General features: G+C 51.5%; 1 protein-coding gene across 3 annotated transcripts in view; it reads left to right on the plus strand.

The window, feature by feature from the left end:
* GTF3C1 (general transcription factor IIIC subunit 1) overlaps positions 1-26,675 on the plus strand; it is a 2,762,707-nt gene that overhangs the window by 1,695,405 nt on the left and 1,040,627 nt on the right. For all 3 annotated transcript variants that reach the window (XM_086940909.1, XM_086940911.1, XM_086940910.1), the window contains one exon: positions 17,385-17,514. In XM_086940909.1, the coding sequence (XP_086797035.1) occupies positions 17,385-17,514 (130 nt within the window). The remainder of the gene's footprint in view (positions 1-17,384; positions 17,515-26,675) is intronic.

The following is a 26,675-nucleotide window of genomic DNA, read 5'->3' on the forward strand; positions in this document are numbered from 1 at the left end:
AGACCTCGCTGGTCTGAACCAGAAGCCATCTTCGATTCCTGCGTTGGTTGCCTTTGCCAATGCTTGTTGACTCCAATCCGGAAGCAGACACCGCCGACAGCTAGATCCTTCGCGGGACAGTCCATGCCCAGCTTCTGGTCGTCGTCGACACCTCCTGGACCACGTGGCTGCAGAGACGAGCTTCACAACATCACCTGATTGCTTCACGACATTGCCGTGTTCCTTCCTGGTCACTGGCTAGTGACCCAGACTCTGTCCCCTCTGCTTTCAGGTACTCTTCATCCTCGATCCGCCCTTGGATCCAACCGGACACTTCTCTCCTGGTCGCCTGCAGCATCTTTCTCCAAGGCTCCATAGGATTCAGCGACGAAACCCGACACCAAAAGACACATATGCACCCGGCTTCCCTGGGTGAGTTAACGCAAGTACTCCGGTGCTCCTGTGGGTATTAACTATCCTAGTGTCCTAGTTTTCAGTAGCTTTCTCCTAGTCCATCCAGAAGTGCCCTAAAAGAACTAGTTTCCATTTCTATCGTTCCCATTCTAATTCTATGGTAACTCGTGTGTGTGTTAAGACACTGCACACGCCTCCTGTGGGCCTCCTGCTTCCTATCCTTTGGTAGTACAGCGTAGCCCCAGCGATGCCCTAGGCCTATTCCTTGTTCGTGACGTTGTTCTTATACCACTATTTTAGTATATGGCTTTACGTACCCCTAGGGTTCTACTGTATATTGTGCAACTTATTGTATCATAATTGAGTATCTTGTTATGTGCTTGTGCCTCTGACCTCATAAAGAGTTTAAAGGGGTTGTGTTAGTAAATAAATACATATATATTTTATATATAACCTGTGTGGTGTCCTTTCATTTGGTATTAAAGGGGTTACATATGGTAAAACAGCTGGCTTCACATGCCCTCTTGAGTTTAGCCTAAGAGTGCTTTGTCGAAGCTACCACTAGGATAGCTGGTCTATAAGGTTGACTTTACAACCATCACCATAAGGGTTGTTTGGACTGATACAGGGTGCCCACTAGAATAGTGGACATCACATATCAGGACAACTTCTCACACACACTACCACAAATAGACCGATAGTATTATCTACCTTTGCCTCTGGATACCAATTTGCAATCCAGTGGACTTTCTGAACAGAGTACTTCGTTTTAGTGCACTATGTAAAGAGCCAGCTTCGTATACAGCTGGTCACAGACCTCACTCACAAAGCAGGACACATGTTGGACCCCTTCTTCACCTCCAGCAACAGAATCCAGTACAGCCACACCATGGAACTCGCTTGGTCGGACCAATCTATGTATACTTCACCATCTACAGATCTCCCTGCACCACTCCCAACCGCAACAGCGCCCCCTTCTACAATTGGGCTAAGGTCACTCTGCACCAATGGACCGATGCCCTCAGTATCACCCAGCCCATCGTCACCACAAACCTAAACCAGGTAGTAGGAAACTTTAACGCCTGGATCACGAGTGCTGCCAACCGAATCGCTCCCACCAAACTGGCCAGAATGCACAGATCAACCAAACAAGACAGTTTGTAACCCCCAAAGCTTAGCGGTTCGAGGCATGTGGGCTGCTGAATTCATATCTGTGCATAGATCGCCGCCTAGTGTTGGGTCCGGATGATTGCACATTGTTGTCCTGGAAGAGTCTTCGAAGTATCACGAGATAGGTGGCTCCTCCCCTGGACTACAGTGCGCATGGGCATCGCCTCCATCCCCAGATTGTTTTTTTCCGCCATTGGGTTCGGATGTGTTTCGGTTCCCTCTGTCGGAACCGATAGTTGTTCAACTTCTACTCGAGACCAAAAGGTCTTTAGGCTGAGCGTCGGTATAGTTGCGTACGGGTTCTTGTCTGACTCTCAGCTCCGATCTCTTGCTGCCCTTCCACGTGCTTTCGGCGCGGACGGGCCTACACTACACTTCTGCTATGGAGCGAACACCGTTTAAGAAGTGCCCGGTGTGTAACTCCAAATATTCACACCTCGACGTGCACCCTGTGTGCAATACATGCTTGTCACCGGACCACCACGAAGACAGCTGCATGGCGTGTTCGAAATTCCGGTGCAAGAAGACTTTGAAGATTCGTCTGGCCAATAGGCTCCAGGCGAAGTTATCGGCTACTGCGGCGCCCCCACCAGACGACATATTCCAGGAATCTGTCGAAGGCGAAGACGTCGTGCAAGGTTCGGACTCTAGTCCCGCGTCCGAGGGGGAGACCTACGACGCGGGTGAGGAGAACTTTGACGAAGTCACCGACGAGGTAGGGGACGACGATCGGGCTTTTGCCACTGTGGGGGATAGCTCGGAGGAGGAGCATCCCCAACCAGACTCAGGGGTTATTCCCCTTCATACGGCCCAGGTCGAGGGATCGCCTTCGGGCCTTACCCAAGAACTACTTATAAGTCCTACGTCCCCGCCTCCGGGCCCGGTCACGGACATTTATGAGAAACCACTAACGTTGAAGAAAACGAAAGTGAAGCCGTCTGGTCACGCACCCTCGGATGCGAAACCGAAAGTGAAAGTTGCGCTGGTGCAGAAGGTTCTGGAGGCGTCAACTTCCAAAAAACTCAAGATGGCCGACTTGAAGAGCCACGCCAAGATGGCCGACCCGAAACCCTCGGGGTCGGCGCCGAAGGCGAAGTCGTCCGACGCGGCTGCGTCGGTTCCGAAAGGGGTTGTGGACCCGAAGACGGCTCCGAAGAAGCGTCAGGGCGACGACGCCCATAGGCATGGGGCGTCGGCCCCGAAGAAAGTGCCTGCCGGCGATCAGGCTCTCGACGCTGAGAGGTCGCTCGAGCCGGTCAAGCCCTCTCCGGCCTTGACGAAGAAGGTAGCGGAATCCCTGCAGCGGATACGAAAGGACAGTGTGGTTCCCGCTCAGGACACTGTACCGCCTAAGCTCACGCCTAAGACTGCGAAGGAGCAAACACCTATCCGTTTCACCCTACCACCCAAGTCGGCGCCGAAGGCCTTCGCGCCGAAACAGGGCGGACCCTCGAAGGAGGTATTGACACCGAAAGCTGCCTTGGTGGTGTCGAAGCTTCGGCTCCAGCCGCTTGCTGAAGAGGAACGTCGTGAGGTAATCATCGACGCCAACACCGGGAAACTGTCTCTCCTCAAGAGGAAAATCACGACGGAGCCGGCGTTGGAACATTTTAAGATCCCTCTCAAAAACAAAAGGGACTCTGCGGACTCTTCGGCTCTGGTGGAACCTGTGTCCCCACAAGCCCTAGGACACTCGCCGACGCATTCCGCCGCAGGCGATGCGGACGAGGAAGACGCCGAGTACAACTATCCGGCGTACTCGGATCCGGAGGAGGAGCACGAACCTTGGTCCGCCGGAGGCGACACAGAGGACCCGCAGTCGGGTCAGGACGCGCAACTTTTTGCGGCCAAAACGTCCCCGACGGAGGACTCGGCGGCCTTTAATGCTCTGATCGAGAGAGCTGCGGCTAACCACGACGTCGAGCTGCACTCGGACCCCGTGGATGTGGACTTCTTATTCGACACCTTCTCTGTAGCTGAAAAGTCAGTCAAAACGCTGCCGATGCTTAAAGGGGTGCTTAAACATGCAACGGAGGTCTTCAAGGAGCCCACCCGGGCGCGTGTGGTCAACCCTCGCATCGACAGGAAGTATAAGGCAGCGCCCTCGGATCCAACATATATCAAGGGACACTTGCCATTGGACTCATTGGTTGTTTCCAACGCTCGGAAGAGGGCGAACTCGCAAACTACTGGTGACGCTCCTCCCCCAGACAAAGAGTCCAAGATCTTTGAGGCCTCAGGCAAACGGATTGCTGCACAGGCAGCTAATATCTGGAGAATATCTAACACACAAGCCCTACTTGCACGCTATGATAGGGCTCATTATGACACCTTAGAATCAATACTGCAACACTTGCCTGACCAATACAAGGAGGCAGGGGAAATGCTGATTCAGGAAGGAAAACTCATTACGAATGCATCCATAAAATGTGCACTGGATGTGGCAGAAACGGCCTCCAGGGCGATCAATACCAGTGTGTTGCTTAGACGCCATGCCTGGCTTAGAATTTCAGGGTTCATACCCGACATCCAAACTACAATACTGAATCAAACAGTTAATCCTGACCACCTGTTTGGCCCTGAGGTGGATGCGGCACTGGAGAAAATGAAAAAAGATACGGAAACTGCCAAGTCTATGGGGGCCCTACAAAGTCAGCAGTTTCGGAGTGGTTCCATTCGTCGCTCCACTTCCAGAGGCACCTCAAGGGGTCAGGCATCGCAGTCCACACAGTATTACAAGAGTAACACCCGAACCTCGTACAACAACAAGGGTAGAGGTGGTTACAGAGGCAATAACGTCAAGGGCAGGGGACGTGGACACAACAGCTCCAGGTCCACCACCACCAACAAACAGTGACGTCTTGTCACTGCCCCCCGACCATACAACACCGGTCGGGGGGAGACTCCAGCAGTTCCTGCCGGCGTGGAAATCCATCACCACGGACAGGTGGGTCAGGTCTCTTATCCAGTACGGGTACTGTCTAGAACTTACTTCCATCCCACCAAACATACCCCCAAGGAGCCGTCCTATGTCCGGCGAGCACTTGACCTTGTTGCAGCAAGAAGTTCTAGTCATGCTGCAAAAAGGGGCGATAGAGCTCGTTCCATTGCAAGAGCGGGGAACAGGGGTTTACTCCCTGTATTTTCTGATCCCCAAAAAGGACGGATCCCTCAGGCCCATCCTGGACCTCAGGCCCCTAAACTGGTACATCCTCTCGGAGCACTTCCATATGCTTACGTTACAGCAAGTGCTTCCCCTGCTTCAGCAGGGGGACTTCCTGGCTACGCTGGATCTGAAAGATGCCTATTTTCATATCCCCCTGCATCCTTCCCACAGGAAGTATCTCAGATTCACGATTCTAGACCAGCATTACCAGTTCAGGTTTCTGCCGTTCGGGGTCACCACGGCGCCAAGGGTATTTACAAAGTGCCTAGCGACTGTGGCGGCGCATCTCCGTCGCCAGAACGTCCACGTCTACCCCTACCTGGACGACTGGCTCATTCAGGCAAAGACAGAACGACAGTGCGTCGACCATGTGTCACGCACCATTCATCTCCTGCACGATCTGGGATTCTCTCTGAACTACCCAAAGTCCCATCTCCAGCCCGCCCACGTGCGACAGTATCTAGGCGCGACAATAAACACTCTGGCAGCCACTGCGCAGCCAAATTCGGTGAGAATCGCCATTATCCAGGCGCTGATCCAGCGGTTCAGACCCCAGCACTCGCTTCCAGCGAAGGTGTTCATGCAGTTGATAGGCATGATGGCCTCCTGCATCTCCATTGTCCCGCACGCGAGACTACATATGCGTCCGCTTCAGGAGTGCCTTGCACGTCAGTGGACTCAGGCTCATGGGCAACTGACAGACCTAGTGTTGGTGAGCGGTCGGGCATACAACTCTCTGCATTGGTGGAATCCACAAAACCTTTGCAAGGGCCGACCATTCCAAGAGCCTGTGCCACAGATTATCCTGACAACGGACGCCTCTCTCCAGGGATGGGGAGCGCATGTACTCCAGTACACGGTGCAGGGACTCTGGACACTACAGCAAAGGAAGATGCACATCAATGTGTTGGAACTGATGGCAATCTTCATGGCCTTGAAGGCGTTCAAAGTACATCTGTGCAACAAAGTCGTGTTGATCCGGACGGACAACATGACGGCCATGTACTATATTCAGAAGCAGGGAGGCACACACTCTCCGCAGCTGTCTCATCTGGCTCAGAGCATGTGGAAGTGGGCCATTCAGAGGAACATCTTCCTCATGGCAGAGCATCTCCCGGGCAAGGACAATCAGATGGCGGATCTGCTCAGCAGGCACAGCCATCAAATGCACGAGTGGGAGATACATCCATCAGTACTCCAACCGTACTTCCAAAGGTGGGGTCATCCAGAGATAGACCTGTTCGCCACAAAGGAGAACGCAAAATGCCAAAGCTTCGCCGCCAGATTCCCACACCCGCAATCACAGGGCAATGCGATGTGGATGAACTGGTCAGGCAGATTTGCGTACGCTTTTCCCCCAGCACCTCTGATACCGCTGGTGGCACGCAAGCTCAGGCAGCACTCGATGACTCTCATCCTGGTTGCTCCAACGTGGGCTCGCCAACCATGGAACACCACGTTTCTAGAACTGTCCGTGGTACCGCATCAGAGGCTTCATCTCACTCCCAGCCTTCTGACGCAGAGCCATGGCGACATTCAGCACCCAGATCCGCAACAGCTCAACCTGGCGATCTGGCTCCTGAAGTCCTAGAGTTTGGCTACCTCAATCTTCCTCCTGATTGCATGGACATCATTCGGGAGGCAAGGAAGCCCACTACGAGAGCTTGTTATGCGGCTAAATGGAAGAGGTTTGTCATCTACTGTGTTAACCACGATATTGACCCGCTAGATGCTTCCATTCAAAACATCATTTGTTACCTGTTCCACCTGTATCAATGCAATCTGGCGTACTCTTCCATCCGCATTCACCTGTCTGCTATGGCGGCATACCTCCAGAATAGGCAACACCTGTCACTCTTTAAGGTCCCTGCTATCAAGGCCTTCCTGGAAGGACTCAAAAGAGTCATTCCACCAAGGACCCCACCAGCTCCAGAATGGAACCTCAATGTGGTTCTTACAAGGCTGATGGGTCCTCCCTTCGAGCCACTGCACTCTTGTGAGCTTCAGTTTCTGACTTGGAAGGTTGCGTTCTTAGTAGCAATTACATCGCTACGGAGGGTTAGCGAGCTGCAGGCGCTCACCATCCAAGAACCTTTCTTCCAAGTACATGCTAACAGGGTGGTGCTCCGCACTAACCCTAAATTCCTACCCAAGGTGGTATCACAATTCCACATAAACCAGACAATTGAATTGCCGGTGTTTTTCCAAAACCCAGAGACGCTGGCGGAGCGGATGCTCCACACCCTTGATGTTAAGAGAGCCTTGATGTACTATGTAGACAGGACAAAAGATTTTCGCAAAACCAAACCGCTTTTTGTTGCTTTTGACACACACCACAAGGGAAACGCTATCTCCAAAGCTGGGATCGCTAGGTGGATAGTGAAATGCATTCAGATCTGTTACGCTAAAGCTAAGCGCACTCTCACTATCCCACCGAGGGCCCACTCCACCAGGAAGTTGGGGGCCTCTATGGCTTTCCTAGGTAACATTCCCTTAGAAGATATCTGTAGAGCAGCCACATGGTCTACCACACATACTTTCACTAAACACTACTGTGTAGACGTGCATTCCAAACAGCAGGCAGCTGTTGGTCAGGCTGTTCTCAAAACACTTTTTCAGACTGCTGCAGCTGGCACGGGCGGCCGCCGCTAATGGAGGGACTGCTATGTATTCTATGCACAGATATGAATTCAGCAGCCCACATGCCTCGAACTGCAAATGCTACTTACCAGTATGCATCTGTTCTTGGCATGTAGGGCTGCTGACATTCATATCGCCCACCCTCCTCCCCGGCGCCTGTAGCAGCTGCAGTATTTCATTCATATGTATATATGTATATGCTCATAGCATGGTCATCACTCACATACTTCACTCCATCTCTGCCAATGGCTAAAAACAATCTGGGGATGGAGGCGATGCCCATGCGCACTGTAGTCCAGGGGACGAGCCACCTATCATGATACTTCGAAGACTCTTCCAGGACAACAATGTGCAATCATCCGGACCCAACACTAGGCGGCGATCTATGCACAGATATGAATGTCAGCAGCCCTACATGCCAAGAACAGATGCATACTGGTAAGTAGCATTTGCATTTCGAAACGCGGATGCAAACAACTGGAAATAAAGTGGTGAAGCAGCAGGAGCAGCACTGTCCAAGCCACCTTTAAGTTGACTCTCAACAGCTACCACCTCCAGCTGAAAACTAAGAAAAAGTAGGCCCTGACACACCGGATCAAGATTTGTGCTAATTAAACTAGAAACTTGTCACCATCGTCAGAGTTCACATGTCCGTCAACCACCGAAAACTCGATTCCTCCTCACATGAAGTCTGAGACTCTCTCGCTGATCACTTCCTCAACAAGATAGCAACCGCCTACATAAACTTTGAACCCCAATCCACCAACCTCCTCAACATCCCATTGGCCATTGCTGCTGACCATCCACTCACCACATTGGAACAGCTCAGCACACCAAACACAAAAACTCTGATGAACTTTATTCACCCACCTGACCCATGCTCCCACCAACTTTTTAACCTTTTAAGAGACTAGATCATCCACCAGCTCACCACCATCATCAACACCTTCATCGTCACCTTCTCCGACGCCTTGAAACACGCAGAGGTCAGACCACTCCTGGAGAAATTCTCAGTAGACCCCATTGAGCTCCAGAACTACCATCCCATCTCACTGCTCCTGTTTCCCGGCTAAGTCCTGAAGAAGGCCATCATTCTACAACTCCTCAAACCCCTGGAGGGAAACAACCTGCTAGACCCTTCCTTATCGGGGTTCTGAACCAACCACAGTACAGAGATAGCCCTGATTGGCGCAACAGACAACATCTGCATCCGCCTCGACAGAGGAGAATCAGCTGCCCTGATCATACTCTACCTCTCCGCAGCCTTCGACACCATATCTCACTATACACTCATCGATCGACTGCACCAGATCGGGATGACAGGTGAGGCGCTCAAATGGATGGCTTCCTTACTTATTGGACGCACCCAGACAATGCTTCTCCTTCCCTTCACATCTCAACCCTAACTCACCATCTGAAGCATCCCTCAGTCCTACACTCTTCAGCATCTACTTGAAACCACTAGCAGACATCATCATAATCCCCAACATCAGCTTGGTCTCCTACACCGACAACACCCAGTTCGTCTTCTTGCTCTCAGAGGACTCTACGACGACAAAGACCAATTTCCTCAAATGTATAAAGAACGTCTCAGCCTGGATGAAGAACAATTTCTTGAAGCTGAACAAAGACAAAGTTGAAGTACTGATCTTCGGCAGACACACCTCCTAGTGGCCCTCAGAACTCGAACCTACCCTCACTCCAAAAGACCACACCCGCATCTTGTCATCATTCTGGACAGCGAACTCTGCATGAATCACCCGGCCAGCGCGCTCTCTCAGCCTTCTCCCACACTCTCCTTATGCTCCTCAAAGTGTTCAAGTGGCCTCCCATCAGCACCAGGAAAACTGTGACGCAGGCCCTCCTCACCAGCCGTCTGGACTACGGCAATGTGCAGGCACCACCACTGAGTTCATGAAGAGACTCCAGACGATCTAAAACACAGCAGCTAGATTAATGCTCAGTCTGCCAAAGAGGACCCACATTACCTAGCACCTGAAAAACCTCCACTGGCTCCCCATCCAGAAAAGATGCCAATTCAAGTTCCTGACCCACCTCTACAAATCCCTCATGACCAAGGACCCTACATGAACCACTGCCTGAACTTCTGCCTACTTTCCAGGAACCTTCACTTCGCTCACCTCACCCTTGCGCAGGTACCACGCATCCACCACTGCTTCACCGGAGGACGCTCCTCCTTCTTCCTCCTCTACGTCAAGTCCTGGAACATGCTTCCCCTCTGTGAGAAGTTGGCCTGATATTCAGTGTTCACTATTCTAGTGATCACTATGTATCAGTCCAAACAACCCTTATGGTGATTGGTTGTAAGGCAACCGATAGACCAGCTATCCTAGTAGCATGGACAAGAGCAGTCTTCGGGCTAAACTCTAGAGGGCATGTTAAGCCAGCTGTTATACCATCACATATACCCCTTGAACACCAAGTGAAAGGACACCACATAAGTGTTATGAAAATAAACAGTGTATTTATTTAGATCACAACAGCCCTGTACTCTTTATGAGGACAGGGTACTAAGCACACAAAAAAATTCTTACGAAAATACTTTAAGTTGCACAATTTACACAAATGCCCGAGGGGCACGAAAAACCATATACTATGGAAGTGGAATGCGAAATTACTAGCAGGTAAGTACTTGACTAATAGGCTTTGGAATCGCTAGGACTACGTTACTGAACCTTCAGATTACTAGTATGAGGTCTAGGGGACTCGGGTGCAGCGTGTGCACTCTCACGCGGGATGCGGGACAAAGTCTATGGAGGCTAGAAAAAGCAAAGTTAGTGTTCTCGGGCGAACCCGATAAGGTAGGTTGAAAACGAAAGTGGATCTGGACCCTTGGATAGTGAGGCTATGCTGGGGCGCCGAAATGCCGAAGTTACCTAGCCCAGGGGCTGCGGCTGCATAGGTCTGAAAAGACGTCGGAAACCTTCGTTGACGAACCAGGAGCCTGAAAGGAGGAGTTGCTGGCAGGCGACCAGTGAAGATTGTTCGATGGATCCAAGCCTGGATCGAAGATGGAAGACACCTGTAAGCAGAGGGGACCAAGTCCTGAATCACTACCCAGTGATCAGATGGGCACCAGGATGGCACCTTATGGAGTCACCTCGACCAGGTGAGTGGGCGACGCTGGGCTCTGCAGTCTCACGGACCAGGAGGCGTTGTCGGCGACCAGGATGGACGTGCAAGCTGTCCCACGATGGTTGATGCTGTCGACGTCGCTGGACCCAGGATTGGGGCAACAAGTCTTGGCAAATTCAAGCCCACGCGGTGGACCTAAAATGGCGTCTGGAGTGGACCAGGAGGGTCCGGGGTGCTCCTCTTTTGGAAGGGAGCAAGGGCCAGTCTGGAGCAACCAGACTAGCAGTGGTGATGTCGTCAGTCGTCGTCGGGAAGGCCACAAGCCAGCGGGCTAGTAGCCAGACAACGCGGTAAGCAGCCAAAAAGCAGAAGGGCCCCACGCAGATCTCGTGGATGCTGGGGGGCTGGTCTTCGGTGCTGGAGCTGCTCAGGGTCGGGGCTTCTCGAACCCCAAAGCACTCACCAGAGGATCCCTCGGCGGTCGTGCTGGATAGAAGTCATGCAGTTCTGATGATGGCCGGTCCCTCGAGGTCTCGTCGCACCTACGGTTCTCAGCTTAGCTGTAGAGGTAGGTAGAGGTCAGAGGTGCCAGGGAAGCCGGGTTTCGTCGAGCTGGTCAGTCGGATTCCGGAGGAAGGACGTGCAGCAAACCGCAGAGTTCTTAGATGGTGCCTGCGGATGCAGGGTGACTACTCCTTAGCCACAAGGGAGAAATCTTGAGAAGAGTCGAGAGTTCCTTTCGCAGAAAGTAGTTTCTTGATTCAAAGATGATCTAATTTGGAAGGGTTCCCCGCTCCTGCCTTTATCCTAAAGAAAGGGGTGGGTACGCGACTAGGTCCTGCCCTAGGGGTGGGACCAGGAAGGGGGGTGGTTACACCCCTCTCCCATGCCGGACTTTCCCCAGCTCAGGGGCTGGTGTGCCCCTGGAACTGGTTCTAGCCGGCAGATGCGTAGTGAGCACCGGGGTGCCACTTGCAGTCACCTTCCTATAAAGCCCTGCCTACCCAGGATACACAAAACCCTGTCTGGGATGGTGCTAGCACCGCCCCTGACAAGAAACCCTTTGTCCAAGCTCCCCTCGCTGGAAGGACTCCCAGCTGCAGGGGGTCAGACTTGTGTCTGTGGTGGCAGCATCCATTTTGTGATGCTGAGGCTTGAGTTAACTTTAACCGGGGTTCACAGTTACATACATGTTGTGTCCCTCTAGAAGGGTGGAATGCTAACCCCGTCGCCAGAATTGGCGAGGGGTTAGTATTCCAATTTGTATGACACCTTACTCGACATGTTTTGATAAAGCGATACCAAAGATAGCATTTAACCGCGAGGATTATAATGCACCTAAGAGTATATGGTACGCGTTATCATGGAACAGCTATTAGGACTTGGTTCCGCAAGCTGCAAATGGGCTCAGCTCATGCCAGAGCACCATATCACACGATTCCAAGCACTCTGCCTTCAGGATTGTCAAGGCCTGCCATAGGAGTGACTGATAGGAATCTGTGTGTCCATTTTTAGGGTTAGATATAGGTATACTATATCTAAAGCAAAGGGTGATTACACCACCTTGCCCCAGCTGTCGTGCAGCCAGTTGTGTCAGATTTAGATGGCCAGCCAGGGGTGGCATAATACATGCTGCAGCCCCTGGTAGGCCCTGGGTACACCTATGCCCTGAGTTACAGGGTCTGATAAGGTGGCCCAGTACCAATTGGATATGTACCTAAGGTACATGGAATCCATTTTACAGAGAGAGCAGTAGGCCTGGGGTCCTGATTGGCAGGGTCCCAGGCCAACTAAGTCGGAAAACCAGCAAAACACCAGGCAAAAAGTTGGGGGCAACCATAGTCAGGTATCCACCTTCCTACACCCTCTACCTCTACACTTCACCCTCACTGGTCACTTAAGGAAGGGACTCAAGACCTTTGGCTGACTCTGCAGTGCAGTGCCTGGATACCTTCTAGGGTGACAAGCAGAGCTTTATATGTACTGTATGATTGAATGGCAGTTAAATCCGGAGGTGGCCCAGGGTCTTTTCCGTGAATGGTGAGCGCGCCGTTTTTATTTTTTCTCCACCTCCGAGAATGAGCGGTTTCAGCACTTTTGCACATTGAAGGGTCCAAGGATTATTTTGCTCAAAGACTAGTTCAGTGTGGAGTGAAACTCGACTCCTGTACTCATTCTTGCCGATACCTCTCCTGACCCAGTTACTGAAGAAGATCCGGGCCGACTGGACCCAACTCATCCTAGTGGCCCCTTATTGGGCTCAGAGTGTCTGGTGTGCTGAACTTTAGGGCGTGCACATATGTACTCCAATCAAGCTGACTCTTTAGGAGGGTCTCCTCATCCAGCAGCAGGGGGGGATCTGCACTCAAGGCTGGTCAGTCTAAACCTCTAAGCCTGGAAATTGAGCATTGACAGTTGAGTGCTTTTGACCTTCCTCCCGAAGAGGTAAATGCCATCTTGGTAGCCAGGCATCCCTCATCCAGAGCTGTATACACCTGCCGTTGGCATAAGTTTGAGTCCTGTTGCTCTTTTAAACAGATCAACCTACTCCATGCCAAGCTGCCTGAAGGTTTGTTGCTTGTGTTGTGCTTGGACCAGCAATGCCTTACTTTATGGGCTGTTTGATGGTACCTGTTATCTCTTTCAAACTTTTTACAGTTGCTAGACTCAGTTGTGTTGCGTTTCCTCAAGGGGTTACAATTTGTTTTCTCCTTCTCCGTTTATTATTCCCTAATGGGATATAAATTTGATCCTTGCATTCCTCATGTTTGTACCCTTTGACCCTTTCTTTGCTATTCTCTTTGGCTCCGTACCCTCTAGAAAGTCTTTCTTATCAACAAAACAGGTGAGTGAGTTACAGGACCTGTCTGTTAACTCACCCTACACAATTTTCCTGACCAGCTGGTTTTGCAGACTCGAGCCTTCTTCCTTTTAAAGGTAGTTGACTCCTTTTCATGTCAGTCAGAGGATCGCTTTTCCAGCATTCTTTGCTCCACCTTGCCCATCTAAGGAGAAAAAGAGACTTTGCTGGCTGTATCAGAAAAAGCTTCAGCTTTTTCATTGATTGCACCAAAGAACGATCAGCTCTTTATTGGATTCTTTGGCAAAAAGAAAGTCATGGCTGTGTAGAAAAGGACCATCTTTGTGCTGTATCGTACTCTGCATTAAGATCTGCTACAAACTTGTACAAAAGCAGCCTCCTCAAGGTTTGTGGGTGCATTCTACCAGAGCTTAAGCTTCTACCACTGTGCTTGCATATGTGGTTCCGGTTCTGGACAGATTGCAACTTTGACATTACTGCATACATTCACAAGGCACTATTTTCTAGACAGCCATGTCTACCAGGAAGGGCACTTTGCCTGATTAGTTCTTCAGGACTTTTTGGTTGGAGCCAGTTCATAGACGCAAATCTTAGGAGGTCATGCTTTGTAATCTATTCAAAAGATAAGGAATCTTTGCTTATAAGCCTCTGTCAGAAGAACAAATCACTTGCCTTCGGTAAATCACTTCTTGGCAGAGACTCTCCTTAAATGCTGATTGCTCATTGACATTCCTACCCCCATCTTTCATCTAATGAGATTCCAACTTTGAGATCTACACAGTGTGAGAAGTTGGCCTGATATATAATGTTCACTATTCTAGTGAGCACTTTGTATCAGTCCAAACAACCCTCATTGATGATTGGTTGTAAGTCAACCTTCTAGACCAGCTATCCTAGTAGCATGGATACGAGCAGTCTTCGGGCTAAACTCTAGAGGGCGTGTTGAGCCAGCTGTTATACCATCACATATACCCCATAAACACCAAGTGAAAGGACACCACACAAGTGTTATGAAAATAAACAGTGTATTTATTTAGATCACAACAGCCCTGTACTCTTTATGAGGACAGGGTACTAAGCACACAACAAAACTCTTACGAAAATACTTTAAGTTGCACAATTTACACAAATGCCTGAGGGGCACGAAAAACGATATACTCTAAAAGTGTAATGCGAAATTACTAGCAGGTAAGTACTAATCTCATAGGGTTTGGAATCGCTAGGACTGGACTACTGAACCTTCAGATTACTAGCAGGAGGCCTAGGGGACTCGGGTGCAGAGTGTGCACTCTCACGCGGGATGCGGGACAAAGTCTATGGATACTAGTAAATGCAAAAGTTAGTGTTCTCGGGCGAACCCGACTAGGTAGGTCAAAAACGAAAGTGGATCTAGACACTTAGAGAGTTGTTCTACGCTGGAGCACCGGGGTACTCTGTTTACCTAGCCCAGGAGCTGCGGCTGCATAGGGTTCAAGTGTCGTCGGAAACCCTCGTTGACAAACCAGGAGCCTGAAAGAAGAAGTTGCTGGCAGGCGACCAGTGAAGAGATTCGGATGGATCCAAGCCTGGATCGGAGATGGAAGACACCTGTAAGCAGAGGGGACCAAGTTCTGAATCACTAGCCAGTGATTAGATGGGCACCAGGATGGCACCGGATGGAGTCACCTCGACCAGGTGAGTGGGCGACGCTGGGCTCTGCAGTCTCACGGACCAGGAGGCGTTGTCGGCGACCAGGATGGAGGTGCGAGCTGTCCCACGACGGTATCTGCTGTCGACGTCGCTGGACCCAGGATTGGGGCAACAAGTCTTGGCAAATGCAAGCCCACGCGGTGGACTCAAAATGGCGTCTGGAGTGGACCAGGAGGGTCCGGGGTGCTCCTCTTTTGGAGGGGAGCAAGGGCCAGTCTGGAGCAACCAGACCAGAGGTGTTGATGTCGTCGTTCGTCGTCGGGAAGGCCACAAGCCAGCGGGCTAGTAGCCAGACAACGCGGTGAGCAGCAAAGAGCAGAAGGGCCCCACGCAGATCTGGTGGATGCTGGAGGGCTGAACTTCGGTGCTGGAGCTGCTCAGGGTTGGGGCTTCTCGGACCCCAAAGCACTCACTCGAGGATCCCTCGGCGGTCGTGCTGGGCAAGCGTCGTGCAGTCTTGAAGATGGCCGGTCCCTCGGTCTCGTCGCACCCACGGGTCTCAGCTGAGCTGACGATGTGGGTAGAGGTCAGAGGTGCCAGGGAAGCCGGTTCTCGTCGAGCTGGGCAGTCTTGATCCGGAGGAGAGACTTACAGCAGACCGCAATGCCTGGATGGTGCCTGCGGATGCAGGGTGACTACTCCTTAGCCACAAGGGAGAAATCTTGAGAAGTCGTCGAGAGTTCCTTTCGTAGAAAGTAGTTTCAGGATTCAAAGATGATCTAATTTGGAAGGGGGCCCGCTCCTATCTTTATACTAGGAAAAGGGGCTGGCACGCGACTAGGTCCTGCCCATGGGTGGGACCAGGAAGGGGGGTGGTTACACCCCTCTCCCATGCCGGACTTTTCCCAGCTCAGGGGCTGGTGTGCCCCTGGAACTGGTTCTAGCCGGCAGATGCATAGTGAGCACCGGGGTGCCACTTGCAGTCACCTTCCTCTAAAGCCCTGCCTACCCAGGATACACAAAACCCTGTCTGGGATGGTGCTAGCACCGCCCCTGACAGGAAACCCTTTGTCCAAGCCTCCCTCGCTGGAAGGACTCCCAGCAGCAGGAGGTCAGACTTGTGTCTGTGGTGGCAGCATCCATTTTGTGATGCTGAGGCTTGAGTTAACTTCAACCGGGTTTCACAGTTACATACATGTTGTGTCCCTCTAGAAGGGTGGAATGCTAACCCCAGTCGCCAGAATTGGCGAGGGGTTAGTATTCCAATTCGTATGACACCTTACTCGACATGTTTTCATAAAGCAATACCAAAGATAGCATTTAACCGCGAGGATTATAATGCACTTAAGAGTATATGGTATGCGTTATCATGGAACAGCTATTAGGACTTGGTTCCGCAAGCTGCAAACGGGCTCAGCTCATGCCAGAGCACCATCTCACACGATTCCAAGCACTCTGCCTTCAGGATTGTCAAGGCCTGCCATAGGAGTGACTGATAGGAATCTGTGTGTCCATTTTAGGGTTAGATATAGGTATACTATATCTAAAACAAGGGGTGATTACACCACCTTGCCCCAGCTGTCGTGCAGCCAGTTGTGTCAGATTTAGATGGCCAGCCAGGGGTGGCATAATACATGCTGCAGCCCCTGGTAGGCCCTGGGTACACCTATGCCCTGAGTTACAGGGTCTGATAAGGTGGCCCAGTACCAATTAGATATGTACCTAGGGTACATGGAATCCATTTTAGAGAGAGAGCAGTAGGCCTGGGGCCCTGAATAGCAGGGTCCCAGGTCAACTAAGTCGAAAAACCAGCAAAACACCAGGCAAAAAGTTATGGGTAACCATAGTCAGGTATCCACCTTCCTACACACAGTAGTCACAATTGATGTGATTATTGGTCCACATCTGCCTGCCCGCATGAGTCAGAAAGGAACGGAGGTCAGCATGCATTGGCGGCACTTCTATAGGTATGGGCAGGTTGCGTCAAACGCAGAACGATTTTGACACGAAGCTACCGGCACTCAGGGGTACTGCTGAAGATTTTTCCTGATCTAGTTTGACGCCTGGGGAATTATAAGGTCTGGAATCTGTGGTTGAAAAGAGCATTATCCAAAGAAAAGTAGTAGTTCTTTCTCAAAAGCTTCTTTAAAATTTCAACAGTGTTTGCGTTCAGTAGTTTTGTTTTGTTAAGTATATGTGATGGTTCAATGTACTTTAAGATTCTGAAGGTATTTTTTTATTATAACTTTGAACAAAAGTGTTTCAAAAAGTAAATATATTGCAGTGTGTCCTATGTTTAAACCTTATTGAGTGTTGTCAAGTAGATTTTTATAACTGCACATGGAAGAATGGAATAGGATTTTATCAATTTATAATTGATTCATTATGTTGCATTGTCTTACACTTGTCACATCACTGTGTTGCAAATTACATTTTTAAGGAATGTTGTTTCTCCGTTTGTGTTTTTAGGTGTTGTCCGCCATCCCCATTCAAGGAAAATACATTCACAACATGAATACGTAGATCTTGAAGTAGACCAGCAGACAGCAGTTGATAAGCATAATCTGGAACGCAAATGTGCACTGCTGGAATACACCACGTATGATTGAAATTCTTTCTTTTAATTTTTATGTAATTTTGTTCAGACAGATATAACAAAACAGATCAGTGTTCAAGCACTGCACAGAACATTGCAAAATAGACATTTTACGTGGGATATTAAAGCAGTAATAAGTTGTAAAGGTCAGTTCCATTACTCTGGTACATTCTGTATGGTTAAAATACACCTCCATATACATTAAAGCAATCCACATGATCATGGTTATTGAGACATGATGGCTATAAATGTGGATGAAGCAGGTCTAGAGGTAGTAGGGCGTCTGAGTCAGGGAGAGAAGGCCAATACACTACAGGGGAGGCGACCATCCTATTTGGAAGGGTAGTTTGCACCAAATGGTAGGTGTTAATGTAACTATTGGTGTTTTTGGCAGGGTTGCAGCTGTCTCTTGTCTAGGGTCGTCGGGGAGGGACACATCGCTCTCCCTGAGCCATATTGTGAAGGGTTCCCAAATATCTTTTGGGCGAGATGCCGTTGGCATGAGGTCCCAGAATGCTGCCTATTGCTCTTGACAATAAACTATGTCTCATATCCACTCGGCAACACCGGGCCTTCTGGGGGCTCCCCAATGTATTGCTAGTCTACGCTTTGCAAGCACTAGCACCATAGATGATAGGCGGCGTTTCACAGGTGGAATCTCCTCCACGTAGCCCAGCAATGCAACTGGTGGGGAACATACTAGTGACAGTCCAGTAATGGCCCGTATGGGGTCATATACTTCCTCCCAAAATCTAGATAAAGCTGGGCAATCCCACGTAATATGTAGAAAAGTGGCTGCTTCACGTCTGCATTTCCAGCAACGCAAATCTGGGCGTACCTTCAGTTTATATAACTGTAAGGGGGTGCGATATTAGTGAATTTGTAACGGAGGGTTTTTAGTTGCCAGGGATTTGTAGGCGCACTGTTATGTCACGCAATTTTCAATATGCAAAAGATGTGTATGGTGCTCCTAGGAAAAGGGATAAGCTCTATAACCCACGGTGTTGTGTAGGAAACTTTCCTCACGATTTCGAAATTAATATATAAACCTAGGCACACATAAGGGTAAATCAACAGTATGTGTAAAGGTCAATACACCCAGAGAAAATATACAAAACATTGATTCATAATCATGTAAACGTTGTGTTGTTTTGGTCTTTTATTCGGTTTTCATGTGGTCAAACGGAAACCAGCCGAAACGTGTTTCGTCACATACAGAAGTTATCTCCGCGACTCCTCAGGGCTGAATGTAGACGTTTACGACTTTGTAATCGCGCTGCCGGTGATACTTCAACCCGGCTGGGCTAATCACTTGAAATGGTAAAAGGATTTCAGAGTTTGTGTCACGTTGCCGGTTCAGTTAATCTCCGGCTAGTAGAAACATGGTATATGAATAGGAAGGATTCGCAAGGTAAGACCGCGCTGCTGGTAAAGATATTTTCCGGCTGGCAAACAATCCTGGAGTGTAGGACTTGAGAGTAACAGTCTCCTGTTGGGCAAATATATATGCGGAAATAGTTACGTCTAGATCATGAGAATGCTAGCGTTAGATGCGACTTGTGTGAGGAAGAGGATCATGGTCTCTGCTCGTGATAGTAATCGTAAAAGCGCTTACCGTGCTACCGGTGTAGATATTCGCCGGCTGCCAAAACAATCCTGAAGTAATGGGTTTGAGAGTAACAAAATCGTGATATACGAAATCATGTTAAGAGATGGGCCTTGAGGGTGATCCGTGTGCAATTGGCGATAGTTTTCGTTATCCGTTCTGTAACGAGTATTCTATAGACGTCCTCACACCAGTTCACTGTGTTCCGGTATGGACGTTTATATGAATATGAATCAATGTTTTGTATATTTTCTCTAGGTGTATTGAACTTTACACATACTGTTGAATTACCCTTAAGTGTACCTAGGTTTATATATTAATTTCAAGGGGATGCAATATTACCTGTGTAGAAATTTGAAATGTATAAGCCTCGGCTTGTAGTTCAGGGATAAATATCTTAGTTGTGAGCAACAGTACTCCCATTGTTCGTCTGTAGGCAGATCTTTCAAGTCATTCCTCCACTGCGCCAGTGCCTTTGGGGCAAACCATGGGGTATTTCTTTGCGTGAGATTATATAGCCTGGTTATCAGTTTTCGAGATGATGGTGTGGTTAATACCTTTTCTAGTAGTTTCATAATATCTAGAGTAAATGGAAAATCTGAAAGAGACACGTTAGTGATAGAATCCTTACCTTCGAATATTTCCAGGCGTCAGACTGGATCCGGAAATTTTTGCGTAGCAGTACCCTTGTGCGTCGGTAGGCGTCGTCTGCGGCTCCACGTCTGACGTGATGACGTTATCTGAGTACTTAGATGCCGCCTCCGCGTGCTGACGTCAGTTCTTCTTTTCTCCGCGCCAGCAAGCGCAGATCTGGAAAAAGCAGTACTTTAGTCACTTTTTGACTAAACTTTTTGATCTCTTTTGATCATCTTTCTTGAGTCTTGCGACTTCGGAGGGTGCCGATAGGGATGCCAGGTTTCAAGCCTTGTGAGCATTGCGACCGACTGATGTCGGTCACCGACCCTCACCGTCTGTGTCTCCACTGTCTCTGCGTCGACCACGACGACAAGACCTGCTCTGACTGCCGGGCCCTGCCTTCGAAAGATAGGCGGGAGCGGTCCCGCAAGCGACTCGAACTCCGGCAGTCGGCCCCGCGAGAGGTCCCGGTCCCAACGGAGGTCGAAGGACAGGTCGCGGGGTAGGAGCCATCACAGCTCCAGGAGTCAACATCACTCCTCCGGGTCGAAGTCGTCGTCAGGTAAGCACAAGAAGTCGAAGAGACGGCATCGCTCTAACGACTCCCCCCGACGCTCGCGAGACGCTGCCGGGGGTTGGGGCTCTGTCGGAGTCAAAGTCGTCTGGGCCTGCTCCACACCCTCCGGACCCTGGGCAGCACACGTCGCCAGAGGAGATCGAGCGCTTCCTCATGGACATAAGGTCCCTCGCTTCTCCGACGGGCTCTGCGGTGCCTTCGGGCCTAGCGGACCCGTCTGGGGGCCCTAGCGGGTCGGGGGCTTCGGTCCTGACGCCGTTGGGTGCTTCGGCTCTGGCGCCGCAGGGCCCCACTGGATCCGCTTCGGGTTCCGGGTCGTCGCTGGTTGACCTAACTACCTCACCAGCGCCGGTCCCCCAGGTGTCACCTCCGGCGCCGTCCTCGGGCGGCGCGCTCCCCGATGCCTCCCTCGATCCGGCTCCGGCATCGGAACGGCGACGCTGGGCGCCGCTTTCGACGCCGTTTGTGAGTTTATCTTCCATGAGCCAGCCCCATCCTTTGACAACCCTGATTATCAGGAGGTGGGTGACGAGGAGTATTGGGAGGGGTCTGAGGACCCTCTGACACAGGAGTGTCAGTCCCAGGAGGACTGGACAGGTGGACTTGGGGATGCCAGTGGTCTGGACACCTCACCAGACACTGGCTTTGTCTCACCTCCTACCGTGGCTTCGAAGGCGGGGGCAACATACAGTGTGGTGTTGATGCGGACGGTCAAAGCCTTGGGCCTTGAGCTCCCCGTCGCGGCCGTGAGGACTAACCTCCTTACTGAGGTCCTTAAACCGTAGTCAAGCTCGGCCGAGCCTCTGCTGCCCTTCAATGAGGCCTTGACCGACGTTCTTTTGGGCACTTGGTCCAGGCCCGCTACAGGTCCGCCCGTAGATAGGAACGTGGTCAGACGCCACCGCCCGGCCCCGGGTGACCCATGTTTCCTGTCCACCCACTCCACCCCGAGGGCCTGGTCATCCAGGCTTCGAATTCCCAGACCGCATTCCCGTCTGCTCCGCCGGACAGGGAATTCAAAAGGTATGAGCATAACGGCAAAAAGGTCTTATCCTCCCTTAGTCTGGGACTGCGGTCTTCCAACACTGCATGCCTCTCCTCTTGGGCCGCTACACCCACTCTCTGTGGTACACGGTCGCGGAGTTGCTGCCAGCGTGTCCGTTGGAGGTACGGGCCAAACTCTGCCAAGCCCTTGTGGAAGGCCGGGATGCAGCAAAATATTCTATCCGGAGTGAGCCGGATACCACCGACTCACTGGGCAGAGCGATGGCAATGACGGTGGCGATTCGTCACCACGCCTGGTTGAGGTCCGCCAACTTTTCGGCCGATGTCCATGTAGGAAGGTGGATACCTGACTATGGTTGCCCCCAACTTTTTTTTTGCCTGGTGTTTTGCTGGTTTTCCGATTTAGTTGGCCTGGGACCCTGCCAATCAGGACCCCAGGCCTACTGCTCTCTCTGTAAAATGGATTCCATGTACCTTAGGTACATATCCAATTGGTACTGGGCCACCTTATCAGACCCTGTAACTCAGGGCATAGGTGTACCCAGGGCCTAACAGGGGCTGCAGCATGTTTTATGCCACCCCTGGCTGGCCATCTAAATCTGACACATTTGGCTGCACGACATCTGATGCAAGGTGGTGTAATCACCCTTTGCTTTAGATATAGTATACCTATATCTAACCCTAAAATGGACACACAGATTCCTATCAGTCACTCCTATGGCAGGCCTTGACAATCCTGAAGGCAGAGTGCTTGGAATCGTGTGAGATGGTGCTCTGGCATGAGCTGAGCCCGTTTGCAGCTTGCGGAACCAAGTCCTAATAGCTGTTCCATCCTCGCGGTTATATGCTATCTTTGGTATCGCTTTATCAAAACATGTCGAGTAAGGTGTCATACGAATTGGAATACTAACCCCTCGCCAATTCTGGCGACGGGGTTAGCATTCCACCCTTCTAGAGGGACACGACATGTATGTAACTGTGAACCCCGGTTAAAGTTAACTCAAGCCTCAGCATCACAAAATGGATGCTACCACCACAGACACAAGCTTGACCCCCTGCAGCTGGGAGTCCTTCCAGCGAGGGGAGCTTGGACAAAGGGTTTCCTGTCAAAGGCGGTGCTAGCACCATCCCAGACAGGGTTTTGTGTATCCTGGGTAGGCAGGGCTTAGAGGAAGGTGACTGCAAGTGGCACCCCGGTGCTCACTATGCATCTGCCGGCTAGAACCAGTTCCAGGGGCACACCAGCCCCTGAGCTGGGGAAAGTCCGGCATGGTAGAGGGGTGTAACCACCCCCCTTCCTGGTCCCACCCATGGGCAGGACCTAGTCGCGTGCCAGCCCCTTTTCCTAGTATAAAGATAGGAGCGGGCCCCCTTCCAAATTAGATCATCTTTGAATCCTGAAACTACTTTCTACGAAAGGAACTCTCGACTTCTTCTCAAGATTTCTCCCTTGTGACTAAGGAGTAGTCACCCTGCACCCGCAGGCACCATCCAAGAACACTGCGGTTTGCTGCACGTCCTTCCTCCGGAATCAGACTGACCAGCACGACGAGACCCGGCTTCCCTGGCACCTCTGACCTCTGACCTCTACCTACGTCTACAACTCAGCTAAGATCCGTGGGTGCGACGAGACCTCGAGGGACCGGCCATCTTCAAGACTGCACGACGCTTGCCCAGCACGACCGCCGAGGGATCCTCGTGTGAGTGCTTTGGTGTCCGAGAAGCCCCAACCCTGAGCAGCTCCAGCACCGAAGTTCAGCCCTCCAGCATCCACCAGATCTGCGTGGGGCCCTTTGCTTTTTACTGCTCACCGCGTTGTCTGGCTACTAACCCGCTGGCTTGTGGCCTTGCCGACGACGACCGACGACATCAACACTGCTGGTCGGGTTGCTCCAGACTGGCCCTTGCTCCCCTCCAAAAGAGGAGCACCCCGGACCCTCCTGGTCCACTCCGGACGCCATTTTAAGTCCACCGCGTGGGCTTGCATTTGCCAAGACTTGTTGCCCCAATCCTGGGTCCAGCGACGTCGACAGCAGATACCATCGTGGGACAGCTCTCACCTCCATCCTGGTCGCCGACAACGCCTCCTGGTCCGTGAGACTGCAGAGCCCAGCGTCGCCCACTCACCTGGTCGAGGTGACTCCATCTGGTGCCATCCTGGTGCCCATCTAATCACTGGCTAGTGATTCAGAACTTGGTCCCCTCTGCTTACAGGTGTCTTCCATCTTCGATCCAGGCTTGGATCACTTCGAACTTCTTCACTGGTCGCCTGCCAGCAACTTCTTCTTTCAGGCTCCATAGACTGCAACGAGGATTCCCGACGTCTTTCCAGACCTATGCAGCCGCAGCCCCGGGGCTAGGTAACTTCGGCATTTCGGTGCCCCAGCATAGCCTCACTATCCAAGGGTCCAGATCCTTTTTCGTTTCAGCTCTACCTGGTCGGTTCGCCCGAGAACACTAACTTTGTAAATTCTAGCATCCATAAACTTTGTCCCGCATCCCGCGTGAGAGTGCACACTCTGCACCCGAGTCCCCTAGGCCTCCTGCTAGTAATCTGAAGGTTCAGTAGTCAAGCCCTAGCGATTCCTAAGCCTATTAGTACAGTACTTACCTGCTAGTAATTTCGCATTCCACTTTTAGAGTATATGGTTTTGCGTGCCCCTCGGGCATTTGTGTAAATTGTGCAACTTAAAGTATTCTCGTAAGAGTTTTGTTGTGTGCTTAGTACCCTGTCCTCATAAAGAGTACAGGGCTGTTGTGATCTAAATAAATACACAGTTTATTTTCATAACACTTGTGTGGTGTCCTTTCACTTGGTGTTCAAGGGGTATATGTGATGGTATAACAGCTGGCTTAACACGCCCTCTAGAGTTTAGCCCGAAGACTGCTCGTATCCATGCTACTAGGATAGCTGGTCTATAAGGTTGACTTACAACCAATCATCAATAAGGGTTGTTTGGACTGATACAAAGTGCTCACTAGAATAGTGAACATTATATATCAGGCCAACTTCTCACAGTCCAGAACACACTCATGGGCATGCCGTTTGATGGCCGTCCCCTTTTTGGCGACAAGGCAGACCATGCGCTTGAGCGCATGAAGGACTCCGGGGCTACGGCCCAGTCCTTGGGCCTCTCGGCCCCGCGCCAGCAAACGGGTGCCTTTCTCTCCTTTCGTGGCCAAGGAAGGGGCGCCCCACACGTGCTGCCAGCCACGTGCCGCAAACTAACGTCCAAAGCGGTGGCGGCCGTGGAAACCGCTGTGTCTGCAGTCGGGGACAATGGTGAGGTCAGTCCACACCTTCCCCCGCAGCATTCGCCTCAAAACCCTCCTAGTCCATGCTTTTAGGCCCATGTGACGCCAGTGGGGGGCAGGGTCCGCCATCACCTCCACCACTGGCTCACTGTCACTTCGGACGGGTGGGTGCTGCAGATCATCCGAAGGGGCTACTCCCTCCCCTTCGAGACGACCCCTCAAGCCATGCCACCACAATACCACTGCATATCGGGGGATCATTTGCGGCTTCTGCAGGAGGAAGTTACGGCCCTCTTGGCCAAGGGGGCCCGCGTTCCTGGGCCAGAAGTAGGGTGTGGTTGCTACTGCCACTACTTTCTGGTACCCAAGAAGGACAAAGGAGGCCTACGGCATATCTTGGACCTAAGGGACGTCAACGGCTTCCTCCGGAAGGAGAAGTTCAAGATGCGTTCACTGGCTCAGGTCCTAGCTGCTCTAGACCCAGGAGACTGTATAGTAGCGTTGGACTTGCAGGACCCTTATTTCCACATCCCCGTCCTGCCGGCCCACCTGCGCTACCTGCGGTTCACGGTAGGCCACGAGCACTTTCAGTTTACCGTGCTCCCCTTCGCCTTACCTGCGCCCCACGGGTGTTCACGAAGGTGATGGCGGTGGTCGCAGCTCATATGCTCAGGTCAGGGGTTTCAGTCTTCCCCTACCTCGACGACTGGTTGTTGAAGGGCTCGCCCCAGACAGTAGTCAGCCACCTCCAGACTACGGCAGACCTCCTGCACCAGCTGGGGTTTTCCATCAATGTGCCGAAGTCACACCTGTGTCACTCTCAGAAGCTCCTGTTCATCGGAGTGGTTCTCGACTCTGCGCAGTTTCGTGTTTATCCACCCGAACAGCGGGTCCGGGATATTCAGGCTCTCATTCCACTCTTTCAGCCTTTATCTCGGGTCTCGGTCAGGTTGACGCTGCAGCTTCTGGGGCTGATGGCCTCCTGCATCCTTCTGGTGCATCACGCCCGGTGGCGGATGCGGGCTCTGCAGTGAGACCTGAAGTTTCAGTTGGCCCAGCATCAGGGCAACCTATCCGACCATGTCCTGATGTCGGAGGGCACTGGGAGACAGCTGCAGTGGTGGATTTCGAACCGCGATTGGGTCAGCGGCAGATCCCTCTCCCTTCCCCAACTGGATCACGTGGTTGTGACGGACGCGTCCCTCCAGGGCTGAGGAGGCCACATGGGAGAGGCGGAGATCAGAGGCCTCTGGTCTCCGGCGGAGTCCCGGCTCCACATCAACCTTTTGGAGCTGCGGGGGATTCGTCTAGCACTGAAGGCATTCCTCTCCTCTGTCAGGGGGAGTGTAGTGCAGGTGTTCACGGACAACACCACCGCCATGTGGTACTGCAACAAACAGGGCGGGGTGGGGTCGTGGACCCTATGCCAGGAGGCTCTGCGCCTCTGGCAATGGCTGGAACATCAGGGCGTGACCCTGGTGGTTCAACACCTGGCAGGTTCTCTGAACGCCAGGGCGGACTGTAGGAGGGTGGATACCTGACTTTGGTTGCCCCCAACTTTTTGCCTGGTGTTTTGCTGGTTTTCCGACCTAGTTGACCTGGGACCCTGCTATTCAGGACCCCAGGCCTACTGCTCTCTCTGTAAAATGGATTCCATGTACCTTAGGTGCATTTACCAATTGGTACTGGGCCTCCTTATCAAACCCTGTAACTCAGGGCATAGGTGTACCCAGGGCCTACCAGGGGCTGCAGCATGTATTATGCCACCCCTGGCTGGCCATCTAAATCTGACACAACTGGCTGTACGACAGCTGGGGCAAGGTGGTGTACTCACCCTTTGCTTTAGATATAGTATACCTATATCTAACCCTAAAATAAACACATATATTCCTATCAGTCACTCCTATGGCAGGCATTGACAATCCTGAAGGCAGAGTGCTTGGAATAATATGAGATGGTGCTCTGGCATGAGCTGAGCCCGTCTGCAGCTTGCGGAACCAAGTCCTAATAGCTGTTCTATGATAACGCGTACCATATACTCTTAAGTGCATTATAATCCTTGCGGTTATATGCCAACTCTGGTAC

Source organism: Lissotriton vulgaris, chromosome 10, assembly GCF_964263255.1.
Source record: "Lissotriton vulgaris chromosome 10, aLisVul1.2, whole genome shotgun sequence".
NCBI lineage: Eukaryota > Metazoa > Chordata > Amphibia > Caudata > Salamandridae > Lissotriton > Lissotriton vulgaris.